Source organism: Pseudopodoces humilis, chromosome 4 (assembly GCF_049639895.1).
Source record: "Pseudopodoces humilis isolate 2021_Gansu_Grassland_sample_001 chromosome 4, ASM4963989v1, whole genome shotgun sequence".
NCBI lineage: Eukaryota > Metazoa > Chordata > Aves > Passeriformes > Paridae > Pseudopodoces > Pseudopodoces humilis.
This window is the reverse complement of record NC_142203.1, coordinates 21,844,971-21,865,219: the sequence shown is the minus strand read 5'-3', so window position 1 is coordinate 21,865,219 and position 20,249 is coordinate 21,844,971. Positions and strand designations below refer to the sequence as shown.

Sequence of the window (20,249 nt, the reverse complement as noted above, 5' to 3'; positions counted from 1 at the left end):
CCAGCCCAAACCACTTCATGATTCTATGACTGTCTTTGTGACACATAAAAAATTTCCTTGGCAAACCTTCTTTGACTTCCATGTGTTCTATCAGAACAGTCAGCAAAATAAATCCTCATGAATTTGGATCTTTCTCAGCAAACTGTAGCACTCTTCAAATGGAAATAAATCAACATAATCAAAAGAAGGCAAATATATACACATATATTTGCTATAAATAAATGTGACAAGTAAGGATTGCCTAGTAGTCTGCTTTTGGATGTTGTGCTGTAGGACACATTTGAAGAATGTACTCATAGTTTACCAGAAACAAGGTGAATTTTTTTTTTTTCTTCTGAAAAGTTAAAAGAACTCTCAGAAAAGGGATCATGACAGCTTTGAGAGAATGCGGATTAGAGTTTCAGCAGATTATGCAATAACTTCAACAAAACTGAAGATACTGCCAGTACAGGGCAAGTAGAATTAATTGGTTACTTAAAACTGCATTTATACTTCATATTTCTACATGTTTTAAAGCTGATAAAGAACTACTAAAAAGCAACTCTTAAACTTAAGAACTACTTAAAGCAACTCTTGACACAACTAATTGACTGAAATCCAGAAACTGGATGTTGTCTAATTATCAAATGAATGTCAAAAAGAACAATAAAACATTACAGCTTGAAAAAGGAAATTAGTAATAGGAAGTATCTGGACTCAGTGTGTCCTATTAACACCTTCTTTATTTCCTTTTTACAAAAAATAGAAATAACAACAGACAAAACATACTAAAAAAAAAAAAAAAAATCAACACTTTTGCCTTTATCTCACTGAGGAGCTGCACAGGCAGAGTCCTGGATGAAACTTTGACAGTATATGCTGTTGACAAAGGGAAATAAAGATATATGACAATATATCCATGCAAGACACAAAGTACAAAACGTGTTCTGTGGTCTAACAAACATTTTGGAGGTTGCAAGTGTCATAACAATTTTCAAATTGTTACTTCTGCTCTCCCATGCCTTTACACAGCACAGTTTACAAACAAGTTACATATACACATATATCATAAAAAAGATTGTAAATGGTCTAACTGATACAAATTAAGGCATCCTAACAGCTGCTGTTTTGCTGGTGAAGGGTATGTCTCATATTAGTGTTTCAAAAGGCTATATTTCAGGTATTTCAAACTAAGTGAGACATCACGACATGGTTTAGAGGAAGAATTCCTGCAGCTCTGGCTCTTCAGTACTCTTTTGAGCATCAGATTTCTGGATTTTCCAGTTGATGTCATCATGCCTGGAGAATAAAAAGGAGAAAATTACTCAGTGGTAACGCTAAAAATATAAAGGGGTTGGCAATGTGCTTATTTACTCTGCTTTGTTCCATTTTTATGTACTGAAATATGAATTCAGCTTTCTCTCTGGTCTTATTTTTCTAGACATATGTATGCTGTGCAAAATACTTTTTAATATTCTGGATATTTTCTGAGTTATAACCTCTATTCTGAAATCAAACCTGAAAACCAACAGGGTGATGAAGAGCTTTTTAAGTGTCAGCATTTATTCGTGTGCTATTGACAAGTTCTGGTAACAATGCAAATACAGAGTATCAAAAAATTCCTCATACTTTAGAGAAAAGTATCACAGTGAAAGAAAGATCCACTACAATCAACATTAGACATATCCTATTGGTTTCTGACTCTGCCTGTAATAGAATTATCTTGTCCTCATCAATAATTGTCAGGGAGAAATGAACCTATCTATCTATAATGCATGAGACTTGAATGACAGCTTGCCAATTAGAGTAGAAAAATTAGGCACAACATATTTGTAGCACTCATTTTCTTCACTTTCTTTCGTATGTTCTTGTTCTGAATTCCCACTATATTCCCATTCTCTTCAATTAACCTTCCAACTGATTGCTGATGAAGCATCCAGTCCACAGCAATTGTCAAACCCATTAAGAGCCTCACTTTAAGTTATTGCTACTGAAAAGCAAAAGTCCTACAATACAATCATGATTAGCTGGTTTGCTGCTGCAAAGGACACACACTAGAGTGAGAGCAAGAGTGTGCATGAAGAAGCTTGCCTTTTAACTCACGTATCGGTAAGCCTGATTCTTGTAAGCCAGAATAGCTTCATTTCAGTCTACAACCCTCACACAGAACCAAATATTCCCAAGAAACTTATACTTAGGATGATTAGATAACCTGGTGGTTACTTCAGGGTTTAACAGAAGCTGACCTCAGGGACCATAGTTTTGGGTCCTAATAAGAAGCACATGTGTGATCATTATATTTTAAGCCCCACTTTATACATCTAAATTGCAGTTGTCACCTACCCAAAGCAAGAGCAAAAGGCACAGAATTGAGCCAGGTGAGACCAACTTTGCAGGACTGAATCTGAGGAGGTAGAAGAGGAGCTTAACTCTTTGCCATACCTACATGTTGGCATTTTAATAGGCATTGCTGTTACCGTAGTGTTAACCATGTATCTTTACTACAGGAGGCCTTCTAAGGCTAAGATTTACCTGCTGCATTGGCTTAGGCCTGCAGCACTGAAAGAGCCCGTGGGTGGGTTCCCCATGTAGAGAGGCTCACCAAAGACCCCCTTTGGCAGCTCTACAGTTGCAATGTGACTTCAAAGAGGTCACATAAAATGTATGTGAAAATGTATTACCAATATTTCTAATTGGTAACCAAATTTCTAATGAAATTTCTAACATCTTCCAGTGCCTGTATCACCAGGCAACCAATACATCTTCTCATGCAACAAGTAGTGATGCATGATCACAACAGTTCACCAGAGAACTAATGTAAATCTTCTGTGACAAAGTTACTTTCACATTCATGTTATACTCTACTGATACGAATGGTATGATAACTATTTTGTTAGACATACAGATAGGCATTCTTTTTCTGGAGGATATATTTGAAGTTGTAATTTATCCAGTATTAGGCCTAGCAGTGGGATATGTATTAGGTTAGATACATTTGCTGTTTTAGAAGCATGCCCATTTTACTATCTGACAGACATCTAATGATGGATTCTGCTGAGTGCTCCCATGTAGGAAGCAATTTTTGCTGTTGATAGCTGTACCTAATACAGAGTTTTATACTGATATGGTGAGTTACTGCTTATTTTAATGTAATGTAGATCTCAGATGACTTCAAGTGTGGGAAAGAACTGTTCATTGGCATACATGTAAGATGGAAAAACTACTATGAGTTTTTGCTTGGAGTTGTAATATGCAAAAACTAGATAATCCTTCCAAAAGAGGAAAAAATATCCAAAACTATATTACACATCCAAAAATTTCCTCCAAGGCTTAAAAAAAAAAAAAAAATTTAAAAGGCCACTAAAATTTTAGCACAGTTGTCTACTATCAAGCTGTGACCAGCTTGAAAAAGTAAACTACAAAGCCTTAGTATACTTTGGGGCATTTCTAATGAAAACAAAAAAACAAATTAAAAGAACAGAAGCTGAAGAAAAAGGTGCTGGAAACTAATCAACTGGAATGTCGTTTCACTGAAAGTAGATATTTTATAATGACTTCAGATTTCAGAAAATGCTAACTAAATCCCCTATATAAGGGTGTAGTGTCAAAATGGGCTTGGGACAGTGTTCAGAAATATAACTGCCCAATATAAAAATCTGTAAAGGTTTTAACCACCAAAGACCATCCTGCTCTCCAAAAATATTTTTTTTTTTTGTTTTCTTTTTCTGAAATAGTTCTGTAATGGCAATTACGTAGTCTCCCCAGGCTATCCAGGGAAAATTCAAACAGTGTCCAGGAGCTTGTAGTGCACACAATGGTGATGTTCTTTTAAGATTTAAATGTCACAACTACTGGGCATCATGTAGTTTAGTTGACAAATGTCAGTCACCCATTTTGCTATTCAAAAATCACAACATATGCTAAAGGTCACTGCAAAGGCTAGCTTAGAAGCTCTGAGAACCTTCAGGTCTGTGTCCTGATTTCTGAAAACCAAAGTACAACTTCTATTCTTATGTGGTATTTGGAAATCTCATGCCACAGACTTTGACACATAGTTTTCCTACTTCCTAATTTTTGGGTACTGTAACAGCCTCCTCAAGCTGTGCCCTTCGTGCACTCTGTTCCTTGTTTCCTATTCTGGTTCTCCATGTGTCTATGGTAATGGGGGCAGCTTTAGGACATGGTGCCTAGACCCACAGTGCCTGGAGGGATAGCCAGGAGTTCATGCCTAGCCATCACCCTCCCAGCAAGTGACTGCACAGACCTGCAGTGGCAGCCAGACTTTCCCTGTCTCTCACTTCTGGTAAAATGCCACATTGCCAGGGATTTCTCACACAAGAGCCGTTACACAAGGCAAGCGACAAATTACAACAACTGCCAACATCTGGGAGATGGCTCTAACATAAGGATGAGATTAATCATTTTGCATTAATCTATAATCTGGACAGCCAGCTGGATGTTTTGACCGGAAGCTGCCCCCTGATGCTCCCCTCAAACTGCTGCTATTCAGCCTTCTGCAGAGAAGTTTCTCTCTTTTTTTTCACGAGAGAATGAAACCTCTTGGAAATCTTATGGTTTCTGGTTTCACATACACTGTGCCAATGGCTTCTGGACAAGACTCTCATTTCCATTACAGAAACTGAGTTTTTAGGTATGGGAAGGTCCTGGCAATAGAGAACTAGTGAATGGACCTCCCTTCCTCCATGTGTTAGATACTTAGGAAACACTAACTTGAAAGTGACTTAGGGTTTTGAACTGCAGAATAACTAGTATTAAACTACTTACATTTCAGTTTAATAGAAAAAGAAAAAAGGAATTTGTGAATGTTAAGAGTTAGGTGAAAATGACAGGTCATTTTTAGAGACCATTTGCTTATAAAATAAAACAAATGTTTTATCAAGTTTCTTCTAACATATCTTTATGGAATTGAGGGACTGCTCTCTATCTGCCTGAATAATCCTGATGGAACAGGTCTAAATTAAGGAGCTTGAATACAGGCAGAGTTAATCAGACTTAAAAATGAAATTTAACTTCAAAGTCTAAGGGAGAGTAAGAAAAATGTGTGAAAATAGAAGAGCACTTAGACTTAAAGTACAGCATTCTGCTTCATGTTCTCTATAGTCTCTATTTAGAGATGAACGGTGGTCTTTTTGCTCTTCTCATGAGAGGAAATTTAATTTCCATTCTCATCTGGTACTTGACTTTTATTCAACAGAGGCAGAATACTCAGCCAAAGTCTGCTATACACCCTGGTGGATTTATGAGCCTGAATACTTTCTGTACTTGCTTGGAACTGAAACCCTGTAGCGAGTTCAATGGTGACATCAGCAGAAATCCATCATAAATTTCTGCTTTTCTAGGAATTCAGATGTTCATCTACTTTCCCTCTCATGAATCAGTTGATTCCAGTGTTTCAGTTACAATGTTAACAGACACATACAATTTGAGAAAAGAAAGCAACAGAGATGATGAACATTACCATGCATAAGCACATACCAAGAAAAGTTACACAGTTCTTCATTCAAGGTGCTAGAAGAAAGACTGGTGTAGCTGAAGTAAGGATCCTAAGGAAGTACAACAGCATATCAATTAAGAGCATGCACAGAGCTTCTCACATGCATAACATAGAAATCTACTAAAACATGCAGCCAGATAGCCACAGTAACATTTTAACAGATTTCTTTTCGTGCCTCAATCTGTTACCTCTTTGAAATGTATGCTGTGGTCCAGTCAGTTGGTATGAACATTTATTCTTTCTACAGTTCTGATGCTGGCAGCAATACATGCAAACATGGCCTTTTCACAGAACAAGCATTTTACGTTGCAAGCATCAATACTGTTAGAATTACCTGATATAATCCTTCAAATTTCTTATGGAATTACAAAATTGACTCATGGCCTTGCAACCTATCAGAAAATCTGAAGACAGACTGTCTTTTCCTCTGCCACTATGAAAACTGATTCACCCATTTAAAAAAAGAAAAAAAGCACCAGTGTGTTATAAAAATACTTAGTTAAATTGGGTGTTCAACTAGATGGTGCATGTCTTTAAGTACTCAAATCAGTAGTTCATATTGTAATCCTGAGTAAACCTTAAGAAATGCAGTCCCACTTCAGTTTAGACCTTTAGGTCTCCTTTGAATTTTTCATTCAGTTTAATTTAATTTCAGTGTGCTATAGCACTACTGGTCTAACACTACCCACTAATGTGAACTATTCACTATTTCCCAGTTCTCTCTTTCCACCGTTTCTTTTGCCTCCTCTTTGCCTAAGATTTTCCGGCATTTTTCTCCCATTACCTTGCCATATTTTTTACAGTATATAATTCACTACTGCTGCTCCCCTTCCTATTGGCCTGCTTTATGGTGTTTTTTTCATCTTTAAATCTTCATTTCTTTCCATCTACTGCTTCCCTCCCTCCCTGTCTTCCACAGAGGATTAAATCATCTACCATTCCCTCTCACTCACCTCTATTGTATCTCCAGATGCTTACACTTCTCTCCACAAACATACTGCACCCACAGTATTTCCTACATCTGTCTGTTCTATTCAGTACAAAATAAAAGAATCACAGAATTAACTAGGTTGGAAAAGACCTTTGAGATCATCAAGTCCAACCTATGACCTAGGCTGACCTAAAACCTTGAAAGAAACAGTTGTTCCAAGTATTTTCTCCTTTCTTTTAAACAAGAAGACCAGCCTTTTAACTGTGCACACTTGGGTTTCCAGAAAAGGCACTCTGAGTTCACTACAGAGAGATGGGAAGATCTGAATCCAGTATGTTTTATGGCAGGCCAACCATATGCTCTGATACAAGAAGACTCTATGCTATGAGGATAAGGTGGTCAAAGAAGACTTGTCAATGACAGCTTCAACACCTAGGGTTGGCTGTAGCTCCCACAGAAGCAGGAAGGAGCATTTCTGCAATTTTTCCTTGTTATTTTTCTTATTCTTTTGGTTTCATCAGTCTTCATAGGACAGGACAGGGCTAGTCCTTCAGTTATATACTCCTCAGAAAACCCATGGTTTCAAGACTGGCATTCTCATTGTATGTTTTGTCACTCACTGCAACAGCAAACATCATTTCCATGTGAACCAAACCTCTGTGGAAAGCTTTCAACACAGAATATGTGAATCACGTACCCTAAGAGCCCAGACTCTCTACATAAGCAATACCTGCCACTCCTTGGAAAATTCTTCCAGAACTAAAAAGTTCCAGAACTAAAAAGATGAGCTTTCTGTAGGTCAAATACAATAAAGTATTTGTCTGTATCATTTTCCAAAACAAAGGCAGAAGGAAGAAGCTGTCAAACTTATGCATTACTTAACGAGACAAGAAAATAAAGGCCCCTCCTTCTTTCCATGTACTCACTGGCTTGTTTCTTCCTTTTGAGACAACTGCTGGATTTCCCTTGCTTTCTGTTGTCTTCCTTCCTAGTGAGGTAAAAGGCAGTGTTGAGGAGGTTTTGATGAGGTTTGCTGTTTGACAGTTGTTGTTGTTATTTTGGTTGCCACTCAGTGTCTCCATTATGGACCGAAAGGCTCCAAAAGGCCTTTTCAGCTGATCCCCTGCATGCTCCCCAGAGCTGGCTGGAGCCCGCATGAGTCCTTTGCTCCGGTCTTTATCCTTTTCCTCATTTAATTCTGACTCTGCTAGTTCCACCTGCACCACAGGCTCCTCAAAAGTTACTCGCAGTTTCAAATTCTGAGAGGTTCTTCGCTTTGAAGATGGAGACTTGAGAGCACTCTTAGGGCTGGTGGCAACCTTCTGGGCAGTGGCACTATCTGTGCTGGATGGAGAGCTGTCTCCACAAAACTGGTTCTGAGGTACTGTACCAGACTGATATGGGGCTTCATTATCCGGATCGCTGCTCTCCGAAGTAGGGGAAGGACTGTGGCCATCCACAGACTTAGAGACCCTGATACCAAAAGGGAAGCGCCGTCCTGCTGTGGAAGTGTGCTTCTTAAGCATCATGTTCAAACTCTCTGTGCTCTCAACACTCTCCACTATAGGCTGAGGTCTTGGTTTGTCAGTTCTTTTCACAGGGGTGTTCTTGTGGTCCTCAGAATTAGCTGAATCTGTATCAGACTCGCTGAGAGACCGCTGCATCAGTTGCCTCAGTCGGGCTAACTTCAACTCCCTTTTCTCTGGCAAAATCTTCTTCACGTTCTTGGAGGATGCATGAGCATCCTGAAATTCCAAAGTCAGCTTTTCCTGCATACAGACATTTTCAGAGATTTCCTTCCCCAACAACTGGCGCAGGATTTTATCTGAGTCCTCATCTTTTATCTTTGCTCGAGCACGACTAGATGTGCTCGTTCCCAAGCTGCCAAGAATCTGAATCCCATCTTGGGTGTTCAGTTTACTTTTTGGTGGAGACAATTCATCTGCTTCAGATGGTTTCCACTGGGGTTTGCTAGAAGCAGGAGATGATGGCAAGCTTAAAGAAAAAAAGAGGAAATGTCACAGCAAATGAAGGCATACCAAAATGTGAAACCAGCATTTTCAATGTATGTGTCTGTCTCAGTTTATTGTTACTTTTCCTTTTCATCACTACTCACACGGACTTCATCACTGTGATGCCACAGCAAAGACTACATAGAGAAGGATGCAATACTGTTTCCACTCCTATGTAGAATTTGAGTATCTTCACCTTCTCTTACAAAAAAAAAAAAAACCTCCTTAAAATCAAAACTTAGAATGGCTATTCGAACACCAAATATGACTTTATGAGGAAAACTTTCTTAAACTACTCCTATTTGTGTGAACTGACATGCAAAAAATTGCCACAAGGCCAAATGCCTACTATCCAAGTCATGTAATAATACAAAAGTAGCTTACTCTAAGTCCTGTGAAAGTACCACCTCTCTGCATAGCAATGATTTAATAAATCTAAACTGCATCTGGTATTAATAATAACAACCATATAAGACCTCATAAAAAGTCAGGGCAATTTGCACTCAAAACCTTTTCAGACATGAAATACTGAATAGCAAGAGAAAGGTGACATATATGTATTTCAATACAAATAGAATAATAAATTAAATTTAGAACTCCGACTGTTTTACAGAAGGAAACAGCAATTTCAATGATGCCTGATTTGTGAAGAATGTAAATTGCAGAGACCTTTTCCTGTGGCATATGCTAGAGCTCAAAACACTTCACATTTATAGTTTAAACTGCTTTTCCTCTAAGCAAGGAAAAATTTTGGTTCTTGTAAAGCTTCTTTTGCTCTGACGAGTCCATAGTTCTCAGAGTGTTAAAAATTCACATGCCTCTACTAAACACCTTATTTTCAATTAATTCTATGTTTTTTTTCCTGAGGCAAACCTAAACACTCTGAAGAACATGCATTTATCTACACTGCACATTCCTAATGAAAGGGATATGTTCTCTTAGATCTGCTACTGCCTCTTTGGATGATAAAAGTATCTACAAGTAGATCCAACTGGAAGGAAAAGTAGTAGCCAAGTATGAAATAAAATAGAGTGTAATTTTCAGACTTGCTGACTTAACTAAAATGATGTTGAAGCCTACCCTTTTACAGAAATAATGAATGATGAGGGATCTGCTTTCACCTGATCTTATCTGATACTGAAAATAAAACAGTCCTGGTGCAAACCAGAACATAGATAAGAGACCACTTGGAAAGATGAGGCAGCAGAAATCACAGAAACCAAATGAGCTGGAAAACAGTTTTTGGTCCCATTCTCCCTGTTGAGCTGGCACCCAGGAAAGACAAAGATTCCTTAAAACAGGCAAAAAGCCCTTTTTCCAGTGTGGTTTTCTACTTCAGCAGGAGTTTGGAATTTACAGCCCTTTCCTAGATGAAGTTCCTTTACACAAATGCGTCTCCAATTGTAATGTGTTTGTTATCAACAACTTCAACTGTTTGCACTTGTCTGAGACAGTACACATTAAATTCTGGGCCATGGAGCACTTGCACAGAAAAATGCTCATGATTCTGTGAGAACTGAAAAACAACAGTCACTGACCCTGCAAGTTCATACTTGATGAACCAAAGCTCAGATCGTTAATGGCTGTAGAACTTTTACGCCAGCTTTACAGTTTCACACGCCTGTAGCTCCCTAACAACTCTGAAACAGGGAGAAGCACTGTATATGGCTTCCAGAGAGAAAAATGCATTAAAAACAAGGATAAACCGAGCTCTATTTGCATGTGAGTTACTTTCTTTCAAAATCATCTTCAGATTGCTGTGAGGGTGAAGTCATGCTTGCTTCATCTGCTTCCATGCCGATCTCTCGCTGTCAGAGAGATCCAGTCCTCTGTCTTCCTCTTTAATGTCTGAAACTTGTGTTTCTCTCTGTGACTTCTAACAGGATAGGTAAACAATACATAAAGTTTCCAGAGTTTTTAACTTTTTATACAAGCTATGGCAGGTAAAATATTTAATGACTATAAGGAGCTTTATAATATGAAAGCAGGTCTTTTTGGTAACTTTTTATAACTTACTGCTGAAAGTAATGTATGATAGACCAACAAAACACCAAACGTTACATCTTTCCTAGGGTTTCTAGGATTTTCTGCTGTTCATCTAGTTCAAAATATACTACACTCCACTGTAAAACTGGCTTTCACTCTATTGGGAAGCAGGAACTATTATACTCAAAAATTTCCAGTATTTATCAGCATTACCCACTGTCAAATTCCAGAAGCTCAGCTTTGAGTCCATGAAGTAAAACCCCCACATCTTCTTTACAGAACACATCTACTATTTAGCCAGATGACAGCTTCTCCTGACAGCTGATATATTATGAAGATGTGCAAATACAGGCTGCAGTACAGTTCCAATCACCTTACCTGGGGGATGTGGGCAGTGACTTGCCCTCTGACCGCTGGGCTTCTAAAAGCTGCTGGAGCTGGTTCTGTAACGTCACATGTTCTACAGTCTGCCTGCAAGAAAATATAAGACTGTTTATCTCAAATTGTAAAACTGACTGCAGAAGCAAGTTACAGGAAAACTGATACTACCCTTTCAACTTTGTATTAAAGAAAGAAGTCCTTTTCACCTGTACTTCATGTACTGAAAAGAGAACTTATAATAAGAACACAGAGAGTTTGTACTTCTGTCTGGATCTCTGCTGACATTTTGTAATCGCCGTACAAGAACAACTGAGAAAAACCTACTTGTCAGATTATTTATTATACTTCATATAAGGACAAGTGTGTGATCATAAGCAACCGTGAATTGAATTGTCAGTGAATTGCCAGCTTAGGATCATTTGTTTCTTACTTGACTATGCAAAAGAATAGAAAGCACACAGATTAAGGAGTCACTTCCTAGGTTCAGTGGATGGCCTTCATCATCTGAGCAACAGCTCAGGGAACTGCTATCTCCCTTTCTATTTGCAAATGAACTCAAAGCTTCTGCCCACTGGAAAGGATTGGTCCAAGCTACAGCTGTGGGATGGAGTTAGGTATTTGATGTCTGTACCACACCAGCTTGTTGTACAACCTTTCCAAAGGTCCCACCTGGGCTCTGCATCCACCTTATCCCTGTGCTGTATCTACCCAAGTCTATCACTTTCAGTGTGGTGATGTGATCTACACTGTTTTTCAAATAACTTTAGAGCCCAGCATTTAAAAAATTGCAATAGGACCTAAAAATTGTTAGTAATATGAGAGTGATATCCACAGTACAAACTCCATTCTCCATTTATCACATGTAATCACAACTGTTGTCCTGCAACATACCTATTTCCCTAGGAAGGTCTCAGTTGAGCATAATAACCTGCAAAGCCTCATGGAGTTTTACAAGAATGGCAGATCAACTTACCACAAAAAGGTCTTCTTTTCCCTGCTTCCATACAATTCAGACATTACATTCTTACATCAAAACACCCCTTTTTGTTGACCACCACAGATCACAGATAACGTCTGTTTAGTGATCTGTAATTTCCAGTGCATCTAAACACTGCACAGATAGAATTATTAGAAAAGTTCTAGAAAATTAGATTTAGAGGTTTTTATTCCCTGGTCCTAACCAACTTTTTATCTGCTTCCCCCGGACTCTGCTTCTGTTGCTGTCTAAGTAATATGTTTTTAGTACTTTTATTCTTGCTGGATAGGCAGAACTAAGGCAGTTCTCTACCAGTGAGCTGGACACTTTCCTAGCTCACATGCCATCAGCAAAAGGTTTAGCTGTGTTCCAGATGTAGTCCTTATAAATGGCAATGTCAATGCCAGAAAGAATCCAGATCACTTTTTAGACCACAGGTTGTACTTACAGGCCTGGCAGAAAAATAAATGTTTTAATGTATCAAAGTGAGATTGAAAAGTGCCACAGAAATAAAGGTGTGATTCTGGCCATACTGCCTTGCATTTTACAACACAGCCATGCTTTATGTAGATCCTTTCTTCCTGAAATTTTCCATCTTCCTTCCCCTGGCCTACACACTTCCTTAGACTATTTTAAAATTACTCCTACCACCTGTCAACATTAGTTTATATTGTAGCTCCTCAGATACTCTTCTATAAGAGCCAGTGAAATTCTTTTTAGGTTGTGATGCAATTCATCTGTTTTCTTTTCCTTTTATCATTCCTTCAATTTCTTTTTCTAAATAATGCAGCTAGCAGTTTTTCATGTTTTAGCTTCAGTGGAGATCTCCAACCTGTCTTCCTCTTGAGGTAATGTTCTCATTCCACTTAAACAATTTATCATGCTGAAAGAGTTGAAGCTTAGTCTATTTTCACAGTTTATCTAGTTAGTACAGAAGTCACAGAGACCCACACATCTTGCTAGCACTATCCCTAAAATATAAATAACATGCATCTATATCTATCTATATCCATCTATGTCTATATCTATATTTCTATATCTGTATCTATATATGTATATCTATATCTATATCTTCCAAGATAACACTGGAAACAGGGGATCACAACTTCTTGGAATAGCAATACTGTAAAGTATTAAAGCCAGATGGATTTAGGAGATAAGATCTGTGTAGCTTCAAGGGTAAGAGGGTATACTTGTTTTATCATAACTGATGACCAAATTCTGGGGATCTTAGCCAGTGCTCCCAGTGAGTAATATGTAAGGACCCTTTGGTGTCTAGTTAGACATATGGGGATCCCAAATACCTCCTTATGAAATCAGGTAGCTCAGTAACTGCAGAGGGAATAGGCTGAAGCACTGGGCTCTGTAGGAGTACCTCTCTTAGCATGCTTTATTTTACTCCCTTTTTTTTTTTCAAATAACACAAGAATGATTATACTACAAAGCAGAACATAAAATGGCTTAACTAAGTAAAAAAGAGATGAACATTGCAAAGTTTATACCAGGTTTCTTACTGTATGTCTATATAACATATTCTAGCCCCAAAAAACTCCACCCAACCAAAAACCTCAACAACTTGCACAGACTTTACCATACCACTACAGAGATTTTATTATTCAATTATTTTTACAGCTACTCCTATGATGTTCCAGGAAAATAATGGATTCCCTTCATACAACACAGAAAAGTGCCTACAACAGAGAATACCAGATTATTTTCTCAATTTCTGACTCATGGTTTGTTTTGATCTTTGCCTTGATGGAGATTTTGGCTTGATACCATATCAAAAGAATCAGTAAATGTCTCACTCAGTAATTGATTTGCCCATCCAGGTCCATAAATATAGGACAGTACAATCTGGAAATGCAGGTCCATTGCCAGTCAGCATTGCAAAAAGAAGTCTATGGAAGCACTCACTTTAAGTCATTAATTATGACATGGTTTCCTTGGACCAGGAAAGCCCAAATAAAACAAGTTATACTGCACGTAGGAATTTTCTACACTGGCAACTATGGATTTTTTTGGGCAGGTGACCTCACTGAGAGAATAATAAGACTGTAAGACTTGTGAAGACCTCAGGAAGTAAAATGAAAGCAAATTGGTTTGTATAGTCTCTATGGGAAAATTTTGTGACTGTTGTATTTTTTTTAGCTCAGAAAGTCATACTGGATTGAAAAAAACTTCTGTAATTAGCAAGAGTCTTAAAGCAAAGCTTGCATTTTGTAGCCAGTAACAGCATGCCTTTAAGGGCCACTTTCCTTTCTATCTATGGAAAGAATTGCTTGGTTTTTTCCCTTTTGGGGGGAACCCACAGTCAATCCTCTTGTGAAGATTTGAAGGAACATTTGTAATTTCCACTTACTTCCCTCTTCCAAACAGAAAGGCTTTTTCCCCTGAATGGAGACTTAGTGTCAGCTCAGAATATTTTTCTATACTCTCCTGTATTTGTCATCTGAGCTGCTTTGGTTCAAAGAGATGAAAGATGTGAAGATTGAAAAAATGTGATGTTATTGTTTTAATTCTGTGCCTTCTTTTAAGGAATGGCTGCAAACAGTATGAGAGCTTGGAATAACTTCTCTCTAACTCCTCTGTGTTGTTTGATGACTGGAAGAACTATAAAAATAGAGTGGAAGATGAGACATCCTTCTTTGGGTTAAAACCTTTGAAGATATAGGTCCTTATAGTTTCTGCACTGCTTTTCTTCTTGCAGAATATGAACCATTCCAGTCTTCCTGTGGCTGGGAAAATAGTGTTACCAGAGGAGGCTCCTTTATTTTGTTAATAAGGCACTCAAATTAAAGAGGACTGCATAATCAGATCATGCTTATGGAAGCTGAAGGAAGGCTGGGAAGCACATAAGAGCCTTCAGTGTTGATACTGACTGTTCAGGTAATCCATCATGATACAATCATACCTCTTCCATGTCTAGAACAGTGTTCATTAACCCTGGGAGAAGTAGTTGGTGAAAATCCAGGAAAGCCAGCCCAGGTTGCAGTTATTCCTACTTAACAGCTATGTTATGTACATTTGAAAGAATTAGATAGCAACCTTGACTTCCATCTGTTGCCATCTAATGTCTTCAAGATCTTCAGAATTGCTTTCAGGATTTTCAGAGGTGCTGCAGCCAGTGAATTCTCCTGTGCTAAGGGTCCCCTTGACAAGCTGTTCAACGGATGTACTTTGTACCATCCTTGGATTTTTCAGAAGGATGAGGACTGCAAAGCAGGGCAACAGTCTTCTTCCATTATCCCTTCTGGCTCCTGAGCATGAGCCTCTGAACATGGTCCATTGCATCTATCAAAACCACTCGTGGCCTGAGGCCTGCAGCCCAAATAGCCATGCAGAAGCTGCTCCTTCAAGCAGAAAACAGATTATTTCACTGCCTCAGTAAACTGCAACAGGGTTGAGCAAGAGACAAATCTTTGTAGAAGAGGGAGAAAAGGCTACTGCTGCACTTAGTGAAACTAATCTGAAGCCTGAAAAATAGGCTGCTGAAGGGAAGTAGATTAAACTACAGCTGAAACAAGCAAATAAACTAATCAGGAGCCAGACAAGAACAATTTCAATTACTTCCTATGGACGCAGTCTGTGAGACAATGGGGATACTTGGAGAAGTGTTAATGCTTTTGTCATGGAAGTCACAACTAGACTATTTCTGTGGGAGTAAGCAGCCTGCTGACTCACATAGTAACTCCTTTTTTTCCATATGAGAGGTAAAACTTTTATCAAGTACTGGATGAGAACAGAAAAGAACTGAAGTATGGGTATCCTGTGGCTGCCACCTCTGCTTCCTGGTGTGTGTGTGGTTTCGTTTTTTTTTCTGCTGAAATATGGGGAAAATATATTTCATTATATATTGATATGAGTCAGATGCTAATGCTGTGTTCTAGGGAAACGCCCTATGGTTTTTTGTTTATATTTTTCCTTTATGTCAGTGTTCACAGAGGTGCTACAAGAATGACTGGTGGGGCTTAGCTGTGTCCTGCAGTGGGTCTACTGCAGAGAGTTCTGTTAGCAAAGGAAAACCCCTCATTTGTTCTCACTGAGGCCACTCTGCAGCTCCCCTGCTAGTAGAGTATTGTAATTTATACCCAATACAATTAGTTACACGTTTATCACCACAAAATGATATGGTCTCCTTATCATGGAGATACATGGGGTTATCAGAAGTTTTTTTTCATGAACTGTGATAGCTGACATCTTGATCATATATCTGTGCTGGACCAATTTCAGGTCAGTGGTGATGGTTTCTAAGAGTCTTATGAGGATAGTGACATGTTAAGCCACAGTAACTGCATCTACAATTAAAACAAGCAATTAAAATAATTTTTGTTTCAAAATAATAGGCTCTTTACAGAATGTGTAATAAAAACATACCAAAATATTAAAACCAGTTCATATTAAGAAATATAGAATAGAAGGTATTTCCTGAGTAGCCATTGTAGGTTTTGGTGACTTTCCAAGACCGAAAAAAAAAATCCTTCCAACTATTATTTCCACTATTCCTCCCAACATCAGCATGCAGCACTGTAACCTGTACATAAAAGCATGCTATATGAAGAGAAATTGTTATCTGTAATGATGTGATTGCAAGATATGCAAAGGGAAAAGGGACTGGCTTTCTTCATACATACCCTTTTCAGCTGCCACTCCCTTCATGTATGTACACAGCACACTACCACAAAAAAGAACAGCTGAAAAACAGCTGCTAAAGGTGAAGAGACAAATACTTGAGAGCAGGAAAGAGTGCAGAAATAAGGTAGAAATATGACTTTAAAATATCATATATAAGAAGAAGAAAAGACACTGTTAATAAACCAATGATGAATTAGGTTATTGTTTTAAGATCAATCCCTTTTGCTAACAATGAAACACTTACTCCTTCAGCTGCTTAGTCAGCTTGACAACCTGAGAGGCCAGTGACATACATGTTTCCACAACTACTAAGTAGCGGGAACACATGGTGTGCCCATGCCGCTCAGCACTTTGTGAAGGTTTCTCTCCCACGTGGTTCTGCATGGTTACATTTGCTCCATATTCAACCAATGTCTGTAAAAACATAAAGGGAATAGTGACATTTGTCAGTGTAAATCTCTGTTGTGACTTCTGATCAGCACAAGAATGGTTGGACAAGCACTCCTGGATAAATGCTTGAAAAACATTACTCTAAGCCAGTCATTTTTAAAATTCAGTCTCTGACAAATCTGTTTGCAGCTTGAATTCAAGCCACTAAATTCAGGTACCACTAAAATCTACCACTCAGGTGCAATAGTAACATAGTTACTATGAGCTGCAATTCAGAAGAGCTATAAAGAGACTATATTTTATATATTATTCCTTCCTCTTCCCTTGAAGTTCTACTAAATTAATTTGTTTTCTATTCATTCATTTGTACAGCATAGCATCACTTGTAGCATTCATACAGTGAGTGGGACTACCAAATGAAAACAGAGGAGTTCAGAGGACTTTAATTTGGCCACTTATTGACTCTCTCCTGTACCACAGTAATAAACTTTTTCAGATGCACCTATCTATGCATTACAGAATACTGTGATAAGTTTACACATGGCAGACCTAGAAAAGACACAGAACACCTGTTCTAGATTGCATCCAGGTCCAGAGCAGCATGAACACATTGCTAGCCAGTTTATAGTGGATGGTGATGAGCTGTAATGGCTCTGTTCTTGGGATCTTCACACCGCAAGGTATTGCAACACACCCTTAGAATCTCATTTTAGTAATGTCTTTGCTATAGTAATTGACTCCTTTTGTTCGTTAGCTCTCCATTTTTCACCACAGCAGAATCTCTGTGTTTAAAACACTCAACAGGGAAGTCTCAGTGTCTTGACTCCTTAACTAAATAATGCTTAGATACGAAAGACAGGGCAGATACTTTAGGTCAGACAGGCACAGATTTCTTATTGCAGATAAAGAACTGTACAATGGCTTTTATCAATCTAGTTGGAAATTTTTTTGGGGAGCGGGGGGGTTGTGGCTTTTTAATGCTGACAGAAGTCTCATTCCTTTGCACTTGCTTGGTTAGTCACTATTTTCTTCTGAAGAAATACTGAAATATGTGTCAGCTTTTAGTCTTCAAGAAAAATAAAATCTTATACCCTGATGTGTATCCCTGTATTACTCACTGTACCAGCAGAGAACCCTAGCTTGCTGCTGGAGAACCATCCAGGTTGTAAGCATGACATTTGAGTTATTCTGAGACTAGAATAAAGAGCATTCTGTGTGCATAAGAATGTCTGGCTGACCTCAAGCCATCCTGATAACTGAATAACTGAAGCAAGATTTGAGACCAAGCCTTCCCTTTTTATGATCTGTTTGTGATGATCAGTTAGGAGCTATCTGCATTGCTGGAGCAGGTAAAAATAGGACCTAAATATTCTCAGCAATGCTTTGATACACACTGACCCTTGGAAAACTTGTGATCCTATACAGCCAGAAACTACAGCGAGATTAACTTTATGCATACACCTGCAGAAGACAAATTGCATGGCTGAGCTCTTGCTTGACTTATCCAAGCAGAGCTGGTAAACCAGTGAGGGTTGGAGTGACTTGGCTGACCACAAACAGCAGACACAGAGATCTCTATATCTGATGACAGAGAAGTGGAATGGGTGGTCTGTCTGGTCTGCTAAAATCATACAGAAAGGAAAGTTATGAACTCTTGCACTGCATCTCATATCAGTAGATTGGGAATAGTCTGTCAAGAAAGAAACCAAAGGATAGTTATGACCTTGCAGGAAGTAATCATATAGTTTGAAACATGATAGGAGTGTCATACTCATAAACACAGTAAGTGGGACAGGGAATCACTGATAGCCTGTGATTCTTCAGTTTTTATGCTGCTGCCTATAGTTTCCCTGTTACCTTTATCACTTCCTTCTTCTTACCAGATTATTCACTGTACATTATTTTAAATAAGGCTGTAAGCTTACTGGGCACAGGGCTTATTTTGTTTCACAGGACAACAAAATATCAACTACATTTAAGACTGTGAGGTGTTATTGAAGTGATATTACTGATAATGTGTATTTTTATCACCACTAGATATTTTCATGAGTTATTTCTCATAGCCTCATTTAAACAAAAAGCACTCGTTGAATTGTGTATTTACCTAAAATAAAATAATCTTTAAAATTCTAAGCCATTTATTAAGGTTTGTTCTTCACAGGGAAAGCAGGGCTAGTCTCTTTGTTTAGTTTTATCTATGAAAACAGCCTGCAGATGTCACCACTCTGTTCAAAATAATCTACACTTCTCCTTCAAATGCCCTGCACATCTTGATGAGGCACAGTTGAGACAGCAACCCTAAACACACACTCCATAGCAACCCTAGGCATATCCTCTACCAAAACAGTGCCCCCCACTACTGAGTCATAAACATTTCCTCTATCCATTTTTCTCCAACTGATCATAGCAATTGGCTACAATACAATAATAAATCCACCAGATTCAGCACGGATGTGATGGTTTGTTTATTTTATTCTCATATGAGTTTCTACAGGATCCATTCCTCACGTCTTTATGAAAAAAGACATGTCCTCTCAGTAAGAAAATGCAGAGATGGTAATGTTCTCCAAATCTATTTGATGTCTTCTTTTCAAGTCTATTCATTCAGCTCAACCTGTTTTTCTTTTTTATTATGTGATACTCTCAAACTGGCTTTTACAGAGTTATGTCCTCTTGGTGACCAAATATATAAATAGACTGTAATAATAGTAATAATAGTAATAATAATAATAATAATTACATCTATAAAAGCTCTGCAGCTGTAGATCCAGCTTAACAGTGTGCACTAATATTTGCTCTCTGAAGAGGTTAGCTAATGAAAATTCACTCTCTGTATTTCTTTTAGGGTTGGACAATACAAATATAATACAAACATTCTGCATTTGCAGCGGCCTGAAGGATGATGTGGATTGGTTCATGAGTGGTAACAGGAATAACATGTTTACTGATACCTATTTGAGTCCTTTGAGAATTACTGCTCCTTCTTAGACATGTTTTCCTCCCTAACTTGACTTAATCACTTTAATTTTTATTTCTTGCTTTTCTGCCAAGAGGTTATTTATTCTTTTATCTGTTCTTCTCCAATGACTGGTTTGTTTATCAAATATCTCTCTGCAATTTCCTGGAATAATTTTATTATTATTTCTTCTCCAAACAGCTTTTGTTCAAAGTGCCGACAACACAAACACTGAAATGTACTCCAGTGACTACTGGTTCTAGAAAATTTGATGGACAGAGGATATATCTGAAATTAACACAAAGTTAAGTTGCTTCACCTTCAAAATTTACCAGAAACACTGATCAACCAGGGAGGTTCCAGTGACTGGAAGTTGCCAAACTTGGCACCCATGTATAACAAGGGTTTGAAGAAACATCCAGGGAAGAACAGGCCTGTCAACCTGATTTCAGTGCTAGACAAGTTCATTGACCAGATCATCTTGGCTA

The 20,249-nt window shown here is 38.2% G+C and overlaps 1 protein-coding gene across 3 annotated transcripts in view; it reads right to left on the bottom strand.

Moving 5' to 3' along the window:
* Window positions 1-838: 838 nt before the first annotated feature.
* SNCAIP (synuclein alpha interacting protein) overlaps window positions 839-20,249 on the bottom strand; it is an 88,028-nt gene continuing 68,617 nt past the window's right edge. For 2 of the 3 annotated variants that reach the window (XM_005528122.3, XM_014257071.2), the window contains 5 exons: window positions 16,660-16,829; window positions 10,802-10,894; window positions 7,352-8,420; window positions 5,476-5,543; window positions 839-1,278 (listed from right to left, as the gene is read on the bottom strand). In XM_005528122.3, coding sequence (XP_005528179.1) covers window positions 1,194-1,278; window positions 5,476-5,543; window positions 7,352-8,420; window positions 10,802-10,894; window positions 16,660-16,829 — 1,485 coding nt within the window. In that variant the 3' untranslated portion in view covers window positions 839-1,193. The remainder of the gene's footprint in view (window positions 1,279-5,475; window positions 5,544-7,351; window positions 8,421-10,801; window positions 10,895-16,659; window positions 16,830-20,249) is intronic. The other variant, XM_014257072.2, reaches the window with a different exon arrangement.